The sequence below is a fragment of the Bolinopsis microptera genome, chromosome 9 (assembly GCF_026151205.1).
Source record: "Bolinopsis microptera isolate Bmic1 chromosome 9, MBARI_Bmic_1.0, whole genome shotgun sequence".
Lineage (NCBI taxonomy): Eukaryota > Metazoa > Ctenophora > Tentaculata > Lobata > Bolinopsidae > Bolinopsis > Bolinopsis microptera.
In genome coordinates this window covers 10462789-10482871 of record NC_087080.1, presented here as the reverse complement: position 1 = coordinate 10482871, position 20083 = coordinate 10462789, and the positions used below count along the sequence as shown (strand labels likewise).

Sequence of the window (20083 nt, the reverse complement as noted above, 5' to 3'; positions counted from 1 at the left end):
CGCCCGTTCCTCTTACTAAAGACACAACTATTTTTGTAAACAATGGTCCGCACCTCCAGTTAAATCACATTTCTACCGTCCTTTTTTCGTGATTCAATACGAATTACCGAAGAATTTCCCCGACAACGCATGCCTTGCAACCGTGTTTTTTCCGCTAAGCACACATGTGGCTACTCCAAGCAGGTTTTAATCTTAAAGTGGAGCACGTTTGATGCCACGCTTAGTCACCATTCTGCCACCCGCCCGCCATGGCGCGCCACAGTCTTCAATGTGCTGCCATCAACTGGACTCCAATCTCACGTCCCAGGCACTATCCTGATACTTGAGCCTATAAAACTTTAAAACCTTCACCTTGTTATCTATTGCGACTCAACATGGAGATCACCATCAGGATCTCCTCACGGCTAACTTGTTATATATTTTTACCGTTATATGTTCCTTTCTCCAACAACTTTTAAAACTCTAGTCTCTGTAAGTCTGGTATGTACAAAGCTTTGTAGTCGTCTACCCAGAGTCTATAGGTCTATATATAAACGGAGGGCTGGCCGCTCTTCTAGTTGATTCTCTCCAGTTGAGCTCCTCACGTTTTGATACGTAGTATTATTTCTAGCAGTATTATTTCTAGCAGTATTATTTCTGGCAATGCTGTTTATAGGTACATGTTTCTTCTTTTTTGTCATTCCATTCCAATTTTGCATTCTTGCTTGATCCCAACGTTGGTTTTAGCTCCCATGAACTTGCTTGAGAAATCAGAAAATTGAACTGTAAAATTAGTTAACACTACAGTTGCATTAATCCTGACGAGTGCTCCCTTTTCGGTCTGTTTCTTCTATTTTTAGATTTTCGCATCCGACATTGGTAGCTGCCATCCAGCAGGCAGCCTGCTCACGAACATTAATAAGGCAGTGGCTGCTGCTGGGATCGTCCTTTGTTTTAAAAGTATGAATATTAATCCAAATCTTGTTAAATGTGGCTGGTATATTATAACGTTACACAGCGATTTAAAATTTAAGATTATTATAATTTTAACATTCGTGATGTTGTTGGCGTAGCGTATTGTTATATATTGTTGCCGTTATGATAAGTTAAGATCATGGATTGGCTACGAGATAAAGATTGGACAAATGAATATAATAATTTATTAATTTGTTGGACGCCTGCACTACTGCCGTGATCGATGATTGTTCCTCGTGCATCAAATGCAGCATGTATGCTAAAATAAATTTTATTGATTCCTAACAACTTAACAAAGAAGTAAGACCACATGCACGTTACGTCACGCCCACGTGCACGTGACGTCACAGCTTCACCATGGCCGAAAAGTACCACGTGACACATTTTCCCTGTCAACGCAGCTGACACATTCTACTTTAAGCCAGCATCTCTCATTTTCATCATTGTTCTCATATAATTGAAAATACACTGTCTCCCGCGCTCTGGCTGCCATCTTGCTTGCCGTGACAATATAACTGTTCAATATATTTCTAATAGCTTGACAGACAGTCGACATCTTTATTAGCAGTAATACCTGTCCAATATCGCTCATTCTCTCAGCCTCCTTGTCAAAATATTCCCTGGAAATTTTCAGCGAAGTTTCACAGCTGAACGTGATGCCCTCATCCACTTTACATATTCTCGCCCTTCCTTCCCGGGTATCTCTTCCCGGACAAGCCCGGACACGTGGACACGGTTAATTGCCATGAAATAGGGAACCATCAACATATTGTTTGAGACATGCCCGGGCTGGTGTCACGTGCGCAGAACGCATGTCAGATTGGTGAATGCGCTTTGTGGTCCAACACTTCGTCCAAATATTTGACACTTTTATCCGTTTTTATCCTGAATAGGGTGTTCAACCCCTTGTCTTTTTTGTCACTGATAGTGTTTTTATGAGGAGTTTTTCTTTCTTGGTTTGCTGTCGTTTCCCATGCGTGGTGGGTATTTTCAATTCGTTTAAATTGTTGATAGGTAGCACTATTAGGTCATTGCCGTCTAGTTATTGGAAAGCTAGAGTTTACCTACTAGACTCCTTTTTTCTTTTGAGTTTCTACATCACTTTGTACCCCTGTCTTCTCGTTAAACGATTAACGCAGCCTTTTTAGTTGGAATAAATGCAGACCGGCTTGACCTCTCCCTAAGTCTGAAATCTGTGATCTTTATTATAGATTAAAGAATGACCTTTGCTGTGGTTGCTAAAATGTTTGGTCACTTTGATAATTATAATTAAACCGGCAAGCTGATTATCAAGCGGTACAATAGACTCCGGATTGTGGACATGCAAATGATCAAAGGAATTAATTTTCATAACCATTACTTGGTGAGGTCGGCAAAAAGAATAGACTGTGTTCATTAGCTCTGATTAATTTCCTATTCTGTTTAATCGTTCTTTGTCGACTTGCGGCAATCCCTGAGATTTACTTTAATTCACATCTAGTTGCATGAGGAGTTAAATTACATTGCTTAAATAACGAATATATTTAGTAAAATTACTTAACTTGACAGGTCCGCCCCATAAGTAATTTGTCTAGGCCATGTCAAAAATTACTCACCGTCCGATTTGTTCCTAAATTTGTATTGGTGCAGAGATTAAACTCTATTTAACGGACCATGTTCCTCTATTATAATGATTTTGTTCCTCTATTATCATTATTGTACGGACTGCATGTACGGTAACCTAGTATGCCCGGATATACTTTCCTCCAATAGCAATATGAGAGCAATTATCTGGTGTTCACCTGTTTGGTTGAGACTTCAGACTAGGGTCCACTGCTCCAACTTCCTTGATCAAGTCATAACGATTATTGCCATGTTACCCCGACAACCATTCCTGTTGCTTTGTGGTGGTCACGTGATTAAAGTGTACTGCGCACGTGCGTAATGTTAACAAAAGTTCTCAGTATCTTATTCGTCAGATGAATTCATTCTCTGTCCAGGTGCTTGGCAGAGCTGATGTATTCTCTTTTAAGTAAGATCTTCTCATTTCTTTGATCCGGCCTTCACAAGCCTTCACCTTGACTCTTTGAACTTTAGTACAGAAAAGTTGCCGCTTGCCTTCATGTCTCCAAACCATTGTAACTAACATATATAAAATCTAACTCATTTCGTTCACTTTTTTAGCCTGTATAAAATAATTGTGCTCTCCTAGTGATACCGTTTAAAGTATTAAGTGTATTACTATAAATAACTATTATTATCTGCCTGGTGCCCGTCGTTATAACTTCATACTCTCCATTATTTAAAGTCTCTATAATATTGTAACTTTTCTCATTTCTGCTGACGTGACGGAGTTATTCTGCGATATTCGTGTCAGTATCAGAGTAGTACCGGTACCTTGTACCACCCTGAAGTAGCCTGATTTATCCAGTACCCAAACAAAAAGTTGTTGCTATTTGCCAGTTATTCAATTATCTCGTGCCCTAAAGCGAGCTAAGCGCCAAGTATCCATTACCGGCTGAAGATTCCGAGCAAGTACAAAGCTTTGTGTGCTGTCTGTCTCTGGAACTGTCCTGGTAATGGGGTGTCACGTGGTAACCGCGTGGGACCACGTGACACCGCGCGTGCAAATCAGAGCGGGCCATTCAAAGGGAGTGTTTCCTCGCTCACGGGGTCCCATCATGCCTTTCGGGTCAAAGGTCCAAATCTTAACGCACTGCTGATCGGCAAAAACGAATAAAAATTAATTTACGCCCACCTGCTAAAATACTGCATATTCCTCTGTTATGTTACCTTTCCGTTTTATGTATTCGTAAAATGCGTTTATATTAGTATTAATGCAAAAGATTGTTCACTGGAACCACTCTCATATCAGCTCTTTTGTTTACTTGTTGTTATTTATTAATTAACAGGATCGAAAGTGGTCCCAAGAATTGGACGGTTCAATTTTAAACTTTATAAGTGGTAAGTTGTATCTCTGATAACTCGAAAAATGTTTGAATGCCGATGTTGAATTGTTGCTGCCGAGAAATTAAAAAAATCATCATCTGGAAGTTTTAAAATCCTCATCCTCCTCCTCCCTCTATTATATTCGGATTTCTTGACTCCTCTAAGTCCAGTCGATATGGTTGTTGCTGTGGTTTCAATAGTGTTAGATGCCCGTGGCTGTTAGTGAAACCCATTTTATCGGTTACTTCCAAGCTTATTCGTGATAACATATCGCTCGTTGTATGGTTTATATGTGAATTATGCACATATTTCACGTTAAACCATCGTATAGACCCCGACCGTCTTACAGAAGACGTTCATTGGAATGCGCTACCATTGATAATATAATGCTGATCCGATATCCAATCACTTCCACCTAGAATAGTTAAAGCTTTAAATAGGTACCAGTTTTAAAGCTACTCAAAACTTTAAAACCTGGATACTTTTGGAGACTTACAAAATTAGAAAAGTAATCGAACAACAATCTAGAGATTTCCTGAACTCTATGATTATTCTTTCTTTTGTTCTTTTGGGCAGAGCCGCCACAGCTGAGACGTGGACCCGCGCCAACTGAACACCTTCTTTTATCAGCTACTTCCAAGCTTATACGTGATATATTATCCCTCGTTGTATGGTTTATATGTGAACTGTGCATATATTTCAAGTTGAACCATCGTATAGACCCCGAGCGTCCGACAGAAGACGTTCATTGGAATGCGCTACCATTAATAATATAATGCTGATTCGATTTCCAATCACTTCCACCTAGAATAGTTAAAGCTTTAAATAGGTACCAGTTTTAAAGCTACTCAAAACTTTAAAACCTGGATACTTTTGGAGACTTACAAAATTGTAAAAGTAATCGAACATCAACAACAATCTAGAGGTTTCCTGAAGTCTGGGATTTTCCTTTCTTTAGGGCAGGGCCAACGTAGCTACGACCTGAACCTGGACTCACTTAACAGCTTCCTTAATAAAAACTCAGGATTGCTTGCAGAGTGTAATTGTATGGTTAATAGATCAGATCTGAGGATTCACTTGAGATCACCACGCATATCTCTGCAGTTGGAGTACCAGTACCACACCTAATAATTCGAATACCGGTGGAATCTGTAGCAATAACAGATAACATGGTCTAGAAGGTTTAGATTCTCTTCCTCTTTTCTTCCTCCTCCTCCTCCTCCCTCTATGACTATATCCGATCTCTTGACTCCTTTAAGTCCAGTCGATATGGTTATTGAATGTTGATGTGGTTTCGATGGTGTGAGGTGAATCCTGGTTTATCGGTTACCATCCAACTTACGTCTGATAATATATGCGGAGTGGCTGAGTTGTATGGTTTATATTATGCGAACTATTCATATTTCACGCTAGACCATCTTATAGTCTTGGAATGTTATAATGCTGATCAGATTTCTAGTTGCTACCACCTAGAATATTAGTCGCTCAAATTAAATCAGTTTAACAGCTTCTTTAGACTTTAAACTATGGTTACAATTAGAAAAGTAAGTAAAGAACAGTCCAGGGGTTTCCTGGATTCTGCGATTCTCCGTTCTTTTGGGCAGGGCCAGCAATACTATGACCTGGACCTGCCCCAATACAACTTAACAGCTTCCTTTTAAGATTCCCAGCAGATGAGCGTAGTTGTATGGTTAATAGATCAGATCTGAGGATTCTCTGACATCAATTGAGATCAGCACGCACATCTTATCAGTTGGACTACCATCTAACTTCGCCCATCACCACTATATAATTCCTGCTTATTTACTTAACCCTTACAAGTCACGTGAGATATCACGTGATCAACTGTTGACAGGACAAGAGTGGACACCTAGACCTGGGTGGTGGTATTATATAGGGCCGTGGTTATGCCAGCTTGCAGGTGATACGGGATATAGTCTCAGAGTTGGTGGTTAGTTCGCACTTGCAATTTCCCTGAGAGTTTGTTCTAACATTCACTTGAGTCTAATTTGGGTGTGGTTAGTTTAGGAGATTTTATTTGCCGTGGAAACTTGCACCTCTTTATTTTTCAATGTCCTCTGCCTGATATGACTCCCCGAGTTTACCCCCGATAATTGTGATGTTTTATATCCAGGAAGCCATCAGGGTCCCCAATCTTGATATACCTGTCCTTGTCACCAGATCGGAGGGGTTACCTCTGAGTTGTTAGTTCCTGTTACTTTGAGATTATTAACTTCTACTAGTTCCCCTTATCTCCGCCCACATCCTTACAGCTTAGAAGTACAGGCAACTCATAGCTACCAAACTATAATTATCATCGGACTACTGATATTCTGTAAATTTTAATCATAACATGCTTACCATATATCACTAAATGTTTATTTAGTTGCTTGAGTATGCTCTACTTTAAGTTTCGTGTAGCTGGGTGTGTCCGAGTGTTTTCAGACTTACTTCCTCCACGTCGGAGAAGATTGGTGATATATCTAAATAGTCACTGATTTGTCCCGCTAGTTGGGATCCTAGGCGAACTTCATCCTAATTCAGCCTCCTTTGGGCCGAGAGGAAGGATTTTAAACTCAGTTCACACGTTACATTCAGCGGAAACACTGTATTTCTCCAAGGGACCGGAGGGTTCAATGTTATCTGCGATACACATGGAAACTTTTAAATTGAGTAACTTATCTGCGCTAAGTAGGTGTAGAAGCCTCTTAGCTTGTTGTAGTCATCCTTTTATTGTGATCTAACTTTATCGTGTCTTTATCGTATTTACAATAGTTTAATATTGCTACTTTGTAGACGAGCCTTAACGTTGATTCACCACTTGTCCGAGAGGTAGCAGCCACGACCCGATGAAAGCCAACTGCAAAGATCATATTTTATTATAGACTGGTAAAATGTCACAACACTCCTCAGGCTAGACAGATCGAATCGCGCCCATCTTTAACGATAATTTGTAAAATAGTAAAATTTCCCCGAATCTGCACTTTGCACCTCTTCGCTTGGTTGGGTTTGCCTGCTTGCTAAGCAATTGACAGTAGCTTCAGACGCTCATGAATAATAAATGTTAATGCGGTTATAAAGGCTAAAATTAGAGACGGATTGTCCCAGGTTCCATGAAAGGGCGTGGATTTCTGTAGGATTTAAAACCGCATTTCCCGGCTGAAGGGATCACCAAACGTCTCGTGGGTCGCCAAACTTATGTTGCAGCGTCGGGTGGGTGGGTTGCTACGCTTGAAAAAGTTAACTTTATCCGATAACGTTAATTTTTAAAGAAAGGCTGGTATTGTTGATATTGTCTTCATGGCAGCAGAGCCCCGGCCCCATTTTAACTAACATCCGGATTCCGGAAATTCTTTACTTTAAAGAAAATTCGAGCAATTTATAACAGATGGATTTCTGCAGAGCTTGCAGTTAATTATAAAGTTTTTGTTGATGGTTGCTTTGCTCATTGCTGAGCATTTCCTCTTCTACCACAAATTGGGTTTCTGATCACATCTTTCGAGGAGTTTACGTTCTCTGAAGTGATGGCCGGGATGGAAACTTCTGGATCAGAGTGTAGAATGACAGGGTAATGAAGTATAGTAGGGATCATCATTCCCGCCAGCCTATCTCTTTATGTGCTCTCAGATAACTCCTTGTTCCATCCTAGTACCACAGAGAAATAAGCCCTAGAGCGATTTCATGACCGTTCCAGATTGACTGCCATTTAATTGTAAGCACCTTAATATCCAGAAATTTATCTGGTTAGCTTTAGACATATATAATATATTTAATATTGTATCAGCTACAATGAGCATAGACCATCTTTTCACTTCTTTCACGGTCACAAACAAAAGCCCGTCTTCTGAGGATCAAAGAATTGATGAGGAAGACAAAGAGATCAAAGCTTTTTCTTATGTTCTCTTTTTCGGATATGAACGATGGGCTCGGCGTTATAACTCTAATTATTTCCCTTTAGATTACAATGCAAATCCATGCGGGTTTTTATATTGTTTTATGGAGCGAAAAGTTTTTCAAATTAAACTTATGATAAACTTCACGTGGATATGAGGCTATCGCCAAATCATTTACAATCAATCGGGCAGATCTAATGCAGATTTCCTTGCAAATAGTAGTTCACAGTCATACTCAGACTCTCTATTCAATTATTGTGCTTTGTCGTGATTTTGGCTATGAAAAATGTCGAGGTTGCTATGGAGCATCTCTATTTTCCTACCGTGTTTAGATACTAATACTCGTAAGTAAAATTATAAACAATTCTTAGAATTGTCGATTAATAAAATTAATCTTTTCATAATCATATTCTATCTAACGTTAAATTTTCTGTAGAACTAAAATTAGCGACTACCAGATATAGGGCGTATGATTCCACAGCGGCAATGCCGAAATTCTCGTCTCTATTTTAAGCTTGTCCCAAATTGTTCCTCATAGGATTTAATTCCGAGCCCTGCAGTGGTCACGCCTAACTGCCTTGGACCCTCCTTTCTGCGTCTAACCCTTGATTTTGTTGATATAAGTAGATTCCAAACCGATATTCCACGGTTAACTGCATCAGTTGAGGTTGATTGAGAATGCATGATTTTGCTCATGAGTCCACATTTAGAGTTAAATCAAATATTATAATCTGATGAGTAATGAACTGCTAGTATCAAGTATCTCGGGATCCGTTTCTGTGATCCTTAGATCTGATCTACTTTGGGATCATGATAACCTATCCGTGCCTTGTGGTGGCACCTTCTAGACACTCACCATTTCAAGTCTGCCTCTTAGTTCTTATTTATCTCCTTTCAACTTTAAATGTTCGGATTTAAGCATTCCTTGGACCATCGGATAGATTATAAGGAATAATTATAATTATTCTTTGGCCTTTTCAACTTCAATTCATGTTCTTGAAATTCAAAGGTCAATTTTATAATTATAATTATTCTTTGGCCTTTTCAACTTCAAATGTTCTTGAACTTTAAAGGTCAATTTTCCAATCGATCGACAAAACCCTTATAATCTCCGGACTTTTCCTAAGCTGCAGTTATGTTTTAAAGTTTTTGGATGAGACAACGCTCCACGGTTGGCCTATTTGTTGCAACATTTTTAGATCGACTCCACCCAGACGTACTGTTAAATCATCTAAAAGTCACCGTTATTTAAAAGCTATAATGATTGATTATATAGACGTCTTCAGCATCTCAAATATTTGATCATCCTCCTTGTGTTACAACTCTGACAAATACTGGACACGTGTACCGATTGTAACAAGCGGCTATGTCTGGAGCAGGGTTAAAAATACAAGTTTTTATACTGATCTCAATAGCTGCTTTGTGAAATGCCGGCGCAGAGTAATGTTAGTTACTACACTTACAGCAGGTTGACAGGGACGATTCTGGTTGATTGCTGTGTACGCGGTCCACCTTCCTTAAAGGTCTGTGCTCTGTTACAGTCCGACTGGTTTTAATCAGCCTTAACATTCCGGCAACTTTCATATTGAGGGCAGACCGTTGAGACATTTAGTTTTCGTGTCACCAAGTCCGGTAGTTAAGCTATTTTGACCAATTTGTCAAAATACCAATTCTGTATTCGGTACTTGCTTATCCCAACTTTACACCGCAGACGCAGATAGACTGCAACTGCTTGAGCTATGTGAGCGGGCTAGATCAGATTATAATTAAGACATATCTCAGGCTTTGCCACATAGTTTCTCCCCGATTTACACTCTTTTATATCTAGTTTACAATTCTAATTACACCTGGTCCCGGGGTTTGTACGCCCTTTTTACAGTTTGTCATTTGTTTGTCCTTTTAAATTCTAATTTGCTGCAAATTTTTGTGGCAAATTAGAATGTAAGAGGCTCAACGGTTTTAAGGCAGATTTATGTGTATTAGTGTGTTTAGGACTGCGACTCCTTGGTTTTAGCTAAGATGACTTACGTTTCATGTAATCGCTATGTGAGCTGTTGTAATGGATTTCAAACTATTCGTACAGACTGCATGGCAACCTTATAAGTAGGGTACTTATCGTACATTTATTTTATAATTTTTATAATTTCGATACGTCAGTATGTCTTTGTTTGATCGGTTTCTTCTTGCTATATAAAGTGGTTCCGTTTCAAATTTTGTTTGAATGGTTTCCGGTTTTCCTGCAGTGATATGACATTTTTGTATTAATTCGGGTTATTCGCATTTTGCATTCCTTTGATTTTAAAGGATTTGAAATTTTTGTTCGGTGAAACGTTTGATCCGTTTGATGTTACCTTACAAAATATGTTAACCAAATTTTGACCCAAATTTAACCCTAGCTTGAACCGTGAACACTTAACTATGATGAGAAATCGCAACGCACCAGACCCTAAAGCAACCATGAGCCTCAAAGAGCGAATGAAATACTTCGAAGCTGCAGCGGCAGCAGAAGCAGCCAAAAAGAAACCTCCTCCTAAACTGTCCACCCCCATGAGGCGGAGCATCTCGTCCACCGGGAGCAGCACAGGACCCTCTCCCACCACCAGCTCTCCCCGAGCACTGGCTCCTCGATCAGCTGCTAGCGCACCAGGGGGTGTCTGTACCAGGGTGTCTCTCAGTCGTACTATCAGTGGAGAGAGTGTGGTTAAAGAGGTCCTCTCCCCTATCTCCCTGCCCACCAGAATCAGAATATCAGAGGACGATGATAATATATTCCCGACAACACAGAAAGAAATACAGGACCTGAACAAGTGCAAGTTTTCTGAAGTTAGACGAGACAATGTGGAAGTGTTGGACCACAGCTCTACTCACTATCTAGCTAAAGGAGTGATTGAACCAGTTGAGAACAGAGTAGAGGAGGAGAAGAGCGGAGTAAAGGCACACAGAGACACAGACAGAGACAGTGGAGTGTCCTGTTCCTCAGACGACCAGGACCCAGACGCACTCTCGGACACGGAGGTAGCTGAGCTGAGGAGCGTGGACAGCAGGGACAGCGGAGTGTTTGCTTCAAAGAGTGGTGAGCTGGAGAAAGTGCAGAGAGTTTATATAGCCACCTCCTCCTCAGTTGAGTCAACTGATGACACCATGACTGAGAGTGAGGTGACGTCAGAGAGCGAAGCATCAGAGACGTCAGCAGCGGAACAGGAGCGCGCCCCAACTCCCGTCAAATCTCCGTGGTCTTCACTCCTGGATGACGATATGGAACACAGCGAGGAGACGGAGGAGGGAAGTGAAAGTTCGAATAAAGATAGCGAGGAAACTAAGGCGGAATCTGAGGAGGATGCTCATACTCTCGTTGACACATCGCTCAATGAAGACGAAAAGGTAATTGCTAATTATGTTATTTATAGGAACGCCGGAAGGATTGGTAATTGGTAATTATGTTTTATAGGCTCACCGCCAGGATAGTTACGCATCTATCAGTAAATTTTTAGGATTTTTGTTCATGTTCAGAAAGTGTTCAGCATGAACCTTGATGGGTGATCGCCTAAGCTCATCGATTGAAATAACAATAAGCTGAATAATTTTGCTGTAAATGCGATCAAAGACCTTAACTAAACGATTGGGTTAATCTGTGATGTTATTTGGGCTTCTACTGAATCGATTTAAAGCTGCTTAACTTATTTAAAACGGGCCAAGAAATACCCTGATATTAATTTATAGAAACGGAAATGTTTTAAAATAGAGGTAATTTACCGTTTACAGCCGTAATTCACCTTTTCGTAAGATTCGCTGGTGTCAAATTTGTGCACGACACAAAGAATGCACATACTTCATTTTGCTACTAATCGTATCTTTACCAATTAAGGTAAAGGATCAAAGATTATTAGTAACGTGAAGCTACAAGGGATACCATTTCCGTCTTACGATACAACTTAGTAGGAGCTCATGCGATTACGTCACTATATGATAGCAGTATTTCCTAGCAGTGACTATCGGTGCCACACCATTCTCCCAGGATTACAGAGCTATCGATGATGTAATTTGCTTGACCACACCGGAAGGGAAGGGAATAGGTTTTATAAATATGCTTATCAGTGTGTGATTAGCGCATTTCGAATCTTCTGCATATCTGTCGACACATCCTTAACTCCTGCTTATATACCCGTTGTTGTTTTTTTCTAAAACTTAAAACTTCTTTCGATTGTTCATTTGTGCTGAATAGCTTGCATACTAAGAATTCCAACTCTAAGAATTCCGACTCTAAGAATTCCAACTCTTATTCAAACCATTTCCAACGACTCGATGAAACAAAAGATGATTTGTCTTGAAGTAAGTTCCTGTGACATTGCTTTATTGAATTTGTTATCCATTTTGGAGGTGAAAGTTTAGGGCACAATGGCAGAAACCATAGAGGACAATGGTATGAACCATAGGGCACATGACGCCATAAATTTTGGTTAAATTTTCATTTATTTCCCGACAATTAAATAATTGTTCCTCCTCACGCACGTGTGCACCCGGGCCCTATTTCAGTTATCTGAAACCTGCCTAGTGCGGGACTAATAAATAACCTGGCACCTTCGGTCGCTCCATAGCCCCGAAATCTTCCCAACCATGTTGCATAACGTGAAAATAAACGGTAGTTTGAACAGGGAAATTGAAAATGATTAGATACAAATTTGTGCCTAGTTTAGGGCACGAAAATTTCCGTCAAACGTCATGTGTCAGCCACGAGCCCTGTAACCACGTTTATTACGTCTCTGTTTACCTGTTGCAGTTCCTAATCTCGGACATGATTCACCGTGCGAATTATAGGGCACGTTGCAAATTTTCGAGAACAACATTATGTTAATTTCTGACTTCCGATCATGGCAGAACGGCTGTCCGACCTGTTAAAAAATGAAGGAATTCACGAGATCGAGACAGACTGCTAAAATTTGTAACGATTACTCCGGCTCAGCTCTGACTTTACCTTAATCGTCCTGGTTTTGTGTTATGAAAATAAAAACTGTGTGAATATATTAAATCATCGCTTGTCTGTCCGTGACCTTAACCATTGTTACCTACGTCTAATATCATCCTGTAAACATATCTCAGCATCATCGGAAATAACCGGGTTTCACGGCTTAATCTTGAAGAAAGATCTTTCGAGTACCAATTCGTTAAAAGTTAATAATGCGGGGAATCAATGAATCATCATTTGATATTCCTAGTGATACCGGGGACAGTGGTTGGCATTAATTCAAGTATGGGAAAATATAAACTCTGGAGTCAGACTTCCTGACACGGGGGTTGACGTAAAGGGGAAATAATGACCGTTAAGGAGCTTTTGTACCTCTCATTGCACCTTGACCCCCACGTGACCACCGGCTTTGAAATATTTAGAATATTTGCGGCTGAGTAGCAGCGAACTGTTATTTGGAAATATTTACCTAATGAAGTTAGGCCGGCAGTGCACTGGTGTAAGGGTCCCATCTCTAAAAATAAAGCTTCCTAATACCACCATCTTATTAGATTTACTGATTAGCAAAACCTATGGCGTCCGCTTAAAGGGTGACAATTGATTATACTTTGAATCTTTAATGTGTTTCGCCAGGTGCATTCCTTACCTTATAAAGCGTTATATTACCTTATAAAGCGAGAGCGTCGAGCCGAATTAAGTTTTAATTCTAGAATGTTATGACCTCAAGTGAAAAGCAAACATGAACCATGCCATTCGTTCTCCTGGTATGTGGTTAGGTTGAAAGAGTCACGGGAGACGAGAAATATCCCAAAAATTATCAAATATTATGATAATTTGGGGAATCCGGTCTTGTAAAACTGTCACCTTTGTCTATTTCACGTTTAGGTGGGGTTTAAAACGAACGAGACCAGTGCCAGAGATAGTTAGTTCTATGCTACTTTGTGTTTTACGTAAATCCGCGTGGTTCGAATTATCATTTTTTCGTGCATGGTCTCGATAAATCACCTGCTGCTAATAGAGATACGTGAATATGTTTTCTAAGTTTCCTTAAATTCTAAGCTACCATGACAATTTCCTGCTAGGCGAGTCAACGTCTCAATACTTGGTAGACCATAATATGACGTTGACTGTACGGGGATTTTAACGCTCGTGTCTCTTTTTGACCGATGAACATGTCTCATGCTTTTGAACATGTCTGCTGTTAGACTAACGTCAATAATTTTCCCAGCAATTCATTATTGATGATGTATCGTTATTTACAGTATACATCATAGGTTACAACCTATTTTCCGGTTCTGTTAGAGGAAATGTCTAATTTTGTCCTAAAAGTCGTCATGTTCATCTTCACTGATCTTGCAGCTTGAGTGAGAGTCAAAGCGGTTTGATGTTCTAATTAGCTTGAAAGGATATTATTAGGAGACAACTTATCTTTAAGAATCTAAATTTAGGACCTCTGGGCTTTGATGAAGTGCGTGATTTCTCGTCAAAGGAAGTTCAAGTTCGGCTTCAGTGACAATGTCATTGTGTTTCAAAAGAATTTCCAACCTCCTTTGTACCAAAAATCATTCCAGTTCATACCTTTGAGGGTTCAAAACAGCCGAGGACTGAAAAATATAATTAATTTATTCATTTCCCTGAACGGCGTTTAGATTGCAAACGACCGCGGTAATCAATTAACTTATTGATCATCGTTTAAACACACTGCATATATTTACCCAAACTCGGTTTATCTTCGTTTTACTGAAGATTGAAATCTGCACAATATTTACGGGAGCCGATTTAGCAATTAGTGTGATGGAGGACAAAGCTACATGCCTGGCAAACTCGACCAAATTATCACCTATTAACCAGCTCTATCTTGCTGGAGAGAGCGAGAGGGGTCCGGGGAATCCGAGATTTTGAGAAAAGGTTCCGGATATTTAATCAAATTATCACTAAATGATTCCTTATCAGTAAACCGCCACGTGACTTGCGCGTGCACTTCAGAATCACGTGACCCATATCCATGATAACCCAGGTCCTCGGCTGAGCTGAAACCATTTCCAATTCTCGTCCAAACGATTTGTCAACTCTAGTTTACTATCTTTGCTTTTTCCGTTCACCATGCAAACTGTTGATTCAATGTACAGAAGGCTGTCAAGCAAAAGGGGCTCAAAGAAAGGCAAGAAACTGATAGGAGAAACTGCCGGCTACATGTCCACTAGTTTATTTGTGTTGAGTAACGACGTCAAGATGCTCAGATCTGCTCTGTGGTGCTCTGGTGGTGGGGCCAAGTCCGAGTGCGAAAAGGTACTTCAATTAACTCCTTCAATTAACTCCTTCAATTAACTCCTTCGATTGCTCCTCAATTAGCTCCTCCAATTGCTCCTTAGATTTGCTCACAGAAATTGTTCCTTTTATAGTTTCCTCTGATGTATTTGGTGAAGGGGGAGGGAAACGCAAAAATGAGGCTTGAAATATTTTATATCTTCCCTTCCGCATTGTTAGGATTCTTTCGCAAATTAAATTTCACCATTTAACAAGCTTCTCGCTCTATTCACCTGACCATCACCTTCCGCATAGTATGAATACCTCCTAATTGCAAACTTTAAGATAAATTGTGAACTATGAGATAAAGTAGTAAATGTAACAATAGAAATATGTGTCGAAACGGCTGCTGATCTAAAGCTCTAAACGTTCCTTAATGACCGATAGCTCCGACACTGTCTGGTCCGTAATAGGACAAGGGTTTACGACACAAATTGTTTGCACTTTAATAGACCATGCAAGGGAGAATTTTATCTGGTAAACATCAACACTCGTCTTTCTGGTCGCCAGAATTTGCATATCTGTGTCGGTATTGTCTGATGTTGAGTTGTTTTGTAGAGCTGTCCAGTCCTGATCTATATTTAGAGCTAGATCATGACTACAAAGTTTACGGTACCAGTGGTTTCTGTGGTGCCTCGTTTTAAGATGAAATTCAAAATGAAAAATGAAATTAAAGTTAAAAGAAATGACATCATTCATGTCAAGAAACCTGAAATTCAAGTTAAGAAACCTGAAATTCAAGTAAGTCTGACGATATACTTTAAATTTTAATACCGATTCAGTTTAATTAGTTGCATACAATTAATACATCTCTACTTCGTAATTGCATCGGTACCAACTCGCCAGTCATTTTTTCTCGAATACTTTTCAACCTCCCAAATTTATCCGTCTCTTAGTTGTAGTATGTCGTGTCTCCCGGGATTAAAGAATGTTGTCCTTACTTTAATTGGTTGCCAATGTCTTGGTGTATAGTTTTTGAGGCTGATTAACTGTGCAAGTGCTAAATTCTTCATATCTGGGGTACTAGGAAAAGGCGACTAAATCAATTAAAAACCTCCACTGTACTATAAAAAAGTAGAGAAACGTGTCAATAATCAATATATAGTAGTGTTGTATTGTCCCTGCTGCGCGAGTAAGTTATATGTTTTATCTAAACCGTGCTGTATATTTACCGTATGGCAAAAGTGGCCAATTGCTATTGTGTACCGGGATTTGGGTTACGGGATAAGGGGATATTTCGATAACGGGAATGTTTGATCGACCATATGTTGAATTTGTGTTTAATATTTTGTTTTGTATCTTTGTAGATTCTAACCGTTCTTTTATTTCAGGCTCCGTTCCACTCACCGTTCGAAGGTACAATCAATCTGTCAATGACCGCTAAAGAGGCCATCTCATCCCAACCTCCCTCCCACAAAGGATTCTTGGTTAGTTACTTTAATTTTTCAAACTTATTCAGAGTTCAACGAGTTTACCTTTTAAACCTCAAACATTTTCAATTTGTCCATCATTTTCAGATCCTTTGTTGATGTTTTTATCAATTTGCCGTATTAATGTTTGTTGATGTTTCCGTTATGACAAATGTGCCAAATTATCCTTCAACGCGAAAATTCTTGGGCGTAATCATTTTGCATTGACAATCTGCGGTCACAAATACAAGGTCGTTAGCTTGAACACTGTTTTACATCCTCCCGGAAACATAATGTCTTCATGACCACTTTTAAAGTGACACTCCAAACATTTGGCACTCCGTCCGCCTATAACATCCTGCAGCGACATAACCCAGTTAAGATAATAATTTTATACGGATTTACTAACAACCCCTCTTCTTCAGACAATATTCCAAGACGAGTCCGGTTTAGGAGCCTGGAACAGAAGGTGGTGTAGTGTTCAGGATAACAAGATCTACTACTGGCTCTACCCCGAGGATGAGGTCAACCAGAATAAGGTTATTATTTGAATGGGAATTCATCCGGTATTCAGGGTCTAGACTCTTGGTAATACGGTTCTTCCCAGGGATTAATTACTAATTATTAAATCATAATTAACGCACATGACAATGTTATCGCGATCTTGATATCGTCATCTGATATGTGGGTAAACAAGGCCGGTTGTGTCTAGATGGAAAGGTCTAGACGTTTCCCCGAGGGCTAAAGATCTGTCAGACCCCCTTATCTCTTTTGTCTTATTCTCGTGTTAAAGACAAATCAATTACATAATATACACGTATAGTATACGGGTGATAAAGTGTAAATTATCACATTTTCACCCATTTATTTCAATCTTATCTCAATTTAGTTCACTTTTATTTCTCCTGACTTAATCTCTAATATCCTTCCTTTTTCAGCAACCCCACGGTGAAATCGACCTCAGGAACTGCAAAACAGAGACTGTCTCAGTAGCGTCCCGTCTGGACTGCGCTCGTCCCAACACATTCGTCCTAGTGATCATGGCGGCAGCTCAACCTGGTGACAGAACCAGCATCATTACAGAGAGCAATGGCAAGACCACACAGACCAAGTAAGTAACTTTAAATTCTCTCTAGAAACTTCTTATAAACTTTAATTCCTCTCTTATGAACTTGTTGTGAACTCTAATTCTCGGACCTGTGTTAATACGTCATGGTAATTGTGATGCGGTCCGTTTCTCGCGTCTTCCTGGACCCGGAACTTTTAGACAACAATGAGAATTCTGTAATCCTCTCAGCCTTCTCATTCCTGGAAATTATCGGTTTTGGAATATTGTAATACTCGATAATTCACCAAAGTGGTCTAATTATTATCTCTCTAATACAATCTAATATTAAATATAATCTCTCTCCTCAGATACCTTTTATCAGCGGACAGCCGAGAGGAACGAAAACAATGGATGGAAGTGCTGAACAAGTGTTTACAGTCTGTACACTCTTGGAACCACTGAGCACTCACGTGACTGTAACGTGAGCATGTCACGTGATTAACTCCAGACTTTGTCAGTAGCAGCAGCAGTGTAACATGAACATTAACTGTAATATTCATGTGCGATATTATTAGAGAGAAACAGGAAGTTGAGAATTGTGATGTAAAACACAGAATGTGTTTGTTCAGTCGCAGTAGAAAAACAAGGGAACTTTCGTTATCTGCATTGAGACTTTCGGCTGATTGAGAGATGACATTATGGAATCCATACGGAGATGGATATCCAGGCGGCCGCAACGTCTACAAAACGTCGGTTGTTGTAATTGGACAATTTATTTAATCGTTGCACGTGAAAGTGTATATTCTGTATTAGGTGAGGACAGCAAATTGATTGTTAGAATTTAATTGTTAATGGTTATGTAGTTTCAAAACGTGCGCATGAGATACCTGCGACTATAAATAACTTTGTTTTGTTTTGGGAATGTTGGTTGGAAGATGGCCAACACAAAATCGTTAAAAAATAACCCTTTTTTTCTGTTGTTTGTTTTTGATTTCCGTTTAATGTCTCAAAATAAATTGTAAAGTGTTTAAGAGATTTTCAATCAAAAGGTGAACGCTTTAACTCAAACTGTCAACCATCACATCCAGTTATTTTTGCAGACTTTTCATTTCCAGTAGTAATACTCATCAGCAAACGTGTATATCACTTGTATGTATCTTTCTGAGGATCGATAACATGTTATATTTTTATACCGATTTTGGTTGATAAATTAATATGTCAATAAATATTATGAGAACTTTGTTGAAACATAATATGATTTGTTTTACTTTTTAATGGCACTGGTCCCGCAGTTGAACAATGACGATTGTTGACCCAAAAATTTAAATTTATAATCACCCAACACTTAAAGATAAATTGTATCAATATTATATCATAGTATGGAACGTGCCATGCTTATGACTAATGATATAGAATGTTAGTATCGAAATTCGAAAGGGATGAGAAGGTTTATGTAGCGAGCATTTCAGGATTACTAATATTGTGTATTCAATAAAACTAATTCATAATTACAAATTACCACTTTTGTATCCTGAACGTGAAGGACTGCAGATTATTATGTATTAGCTGTTGAGTAATTGAGTAGAAACCCTGAGATAATTCTGAATTCTCATTTTCAACCACAAACCAACACTTTTTCAAGACAAATAGATAAATACAGATGACAAATATTACTTGTGTTGCAAAAATACACTCACAACTCATCAACTATATCATATATACAGTATAAATATAATAATTAACCAGGCGCGCGCTACTTTTGTGTTTTGACTTCAGTTTCACAGAGCTTTGCCTGGGGTAATATTTTCAATTTTTCCCGATCCATGACTCAAAGTGCCGGAGGCACAAAAGAGTCAAAGACAAGGGTTATCATGCGGCTGCATTGTACTTGTAGCGCGATGCGTTACTGGGCCGCGCCGCGCACTCAATTATGCTTTTCGCAACCTCGCTAGATCGGCAAAATGCGCTACTTGGCCTCGCCGAGCTGCGATGAATTGACATCGCGTCGTCAATTAAGCGGCCGCATTTCTTGTTCATGATTTTAAGGCGCAGTTTATATCTCTACAGAAAGCTTACCTGTGACCTGGGGACCTCAGGCTTCGCATAGCCATGTACTTGGTACTGCATACGCGTACTGCTTGACGGATGTTACTCGTCTAAATTTCTTCGAAGTAGCGCGCGCCGGGCCAGATCATTAACAATGGTCAAGCGTACTGCGTGACGCGCTTGTTTCACAAGTTGAAGTCCTTTGCCGCCTTCGGCGGTCGCGCGCTACAGCAAGCGAGAGGCCGAGAGGGCACTGGTTAGAGCGAACCTCAGGCTATAATGTTTATTAACATATAGAGATTTGGCGGAATGACACGAGTGTGCTAAATCACTCTACAGTCGATCTACGAGACTGTTCTGAAAGGGCCCCCGACAGTTGAAACCAAATTGAATCCATGTATTTTCGGACGCTGATTCAGAATCACCCCCCATGACATATGGTTAAAATGCTCCCCTGCCGAGATATTGGCGAAAAACTGTCTTGATCACGTGATATGACCGTATAAGGAAGTTGGTCGAATTTCTCGTTAGGGTA

General features: G+C 39.7%; 1 protein-coding gene across 2 annotated transcripts in view; it reads left to right on the top strand.

Moving 5' to 3' along the window:
- LOC134820800 (anillin-like) overlaps positions 1–18755 on the top strand; it is a 59018-nt gene extending 40263 nt beyond the window's left edge. For both annotated transcript variants that reach the window (XM_063831431.1, XM_063831430.1), the window contains exons 16-19: positions 16377–16472; positions 16880–16993; positions 17393–17565; positions 17871–18755. In XM_063831431.1, the coding sequence (XP_063687501.1) occupies positions 16377–16472; positions 16880–16993; positions 17393–17565; positions 17871–17964 (477 nt within the window). In that variant the 3' untranslated portion in view covers positions 17965–18755. The remainder of the gene's footprint in view (positions 1–16376; positions 16473–16879; positions 16994–17392; positions 17566–17870) is intronic.
- Positions 18756–20083: the final 1328 nt, after the last annotated feature.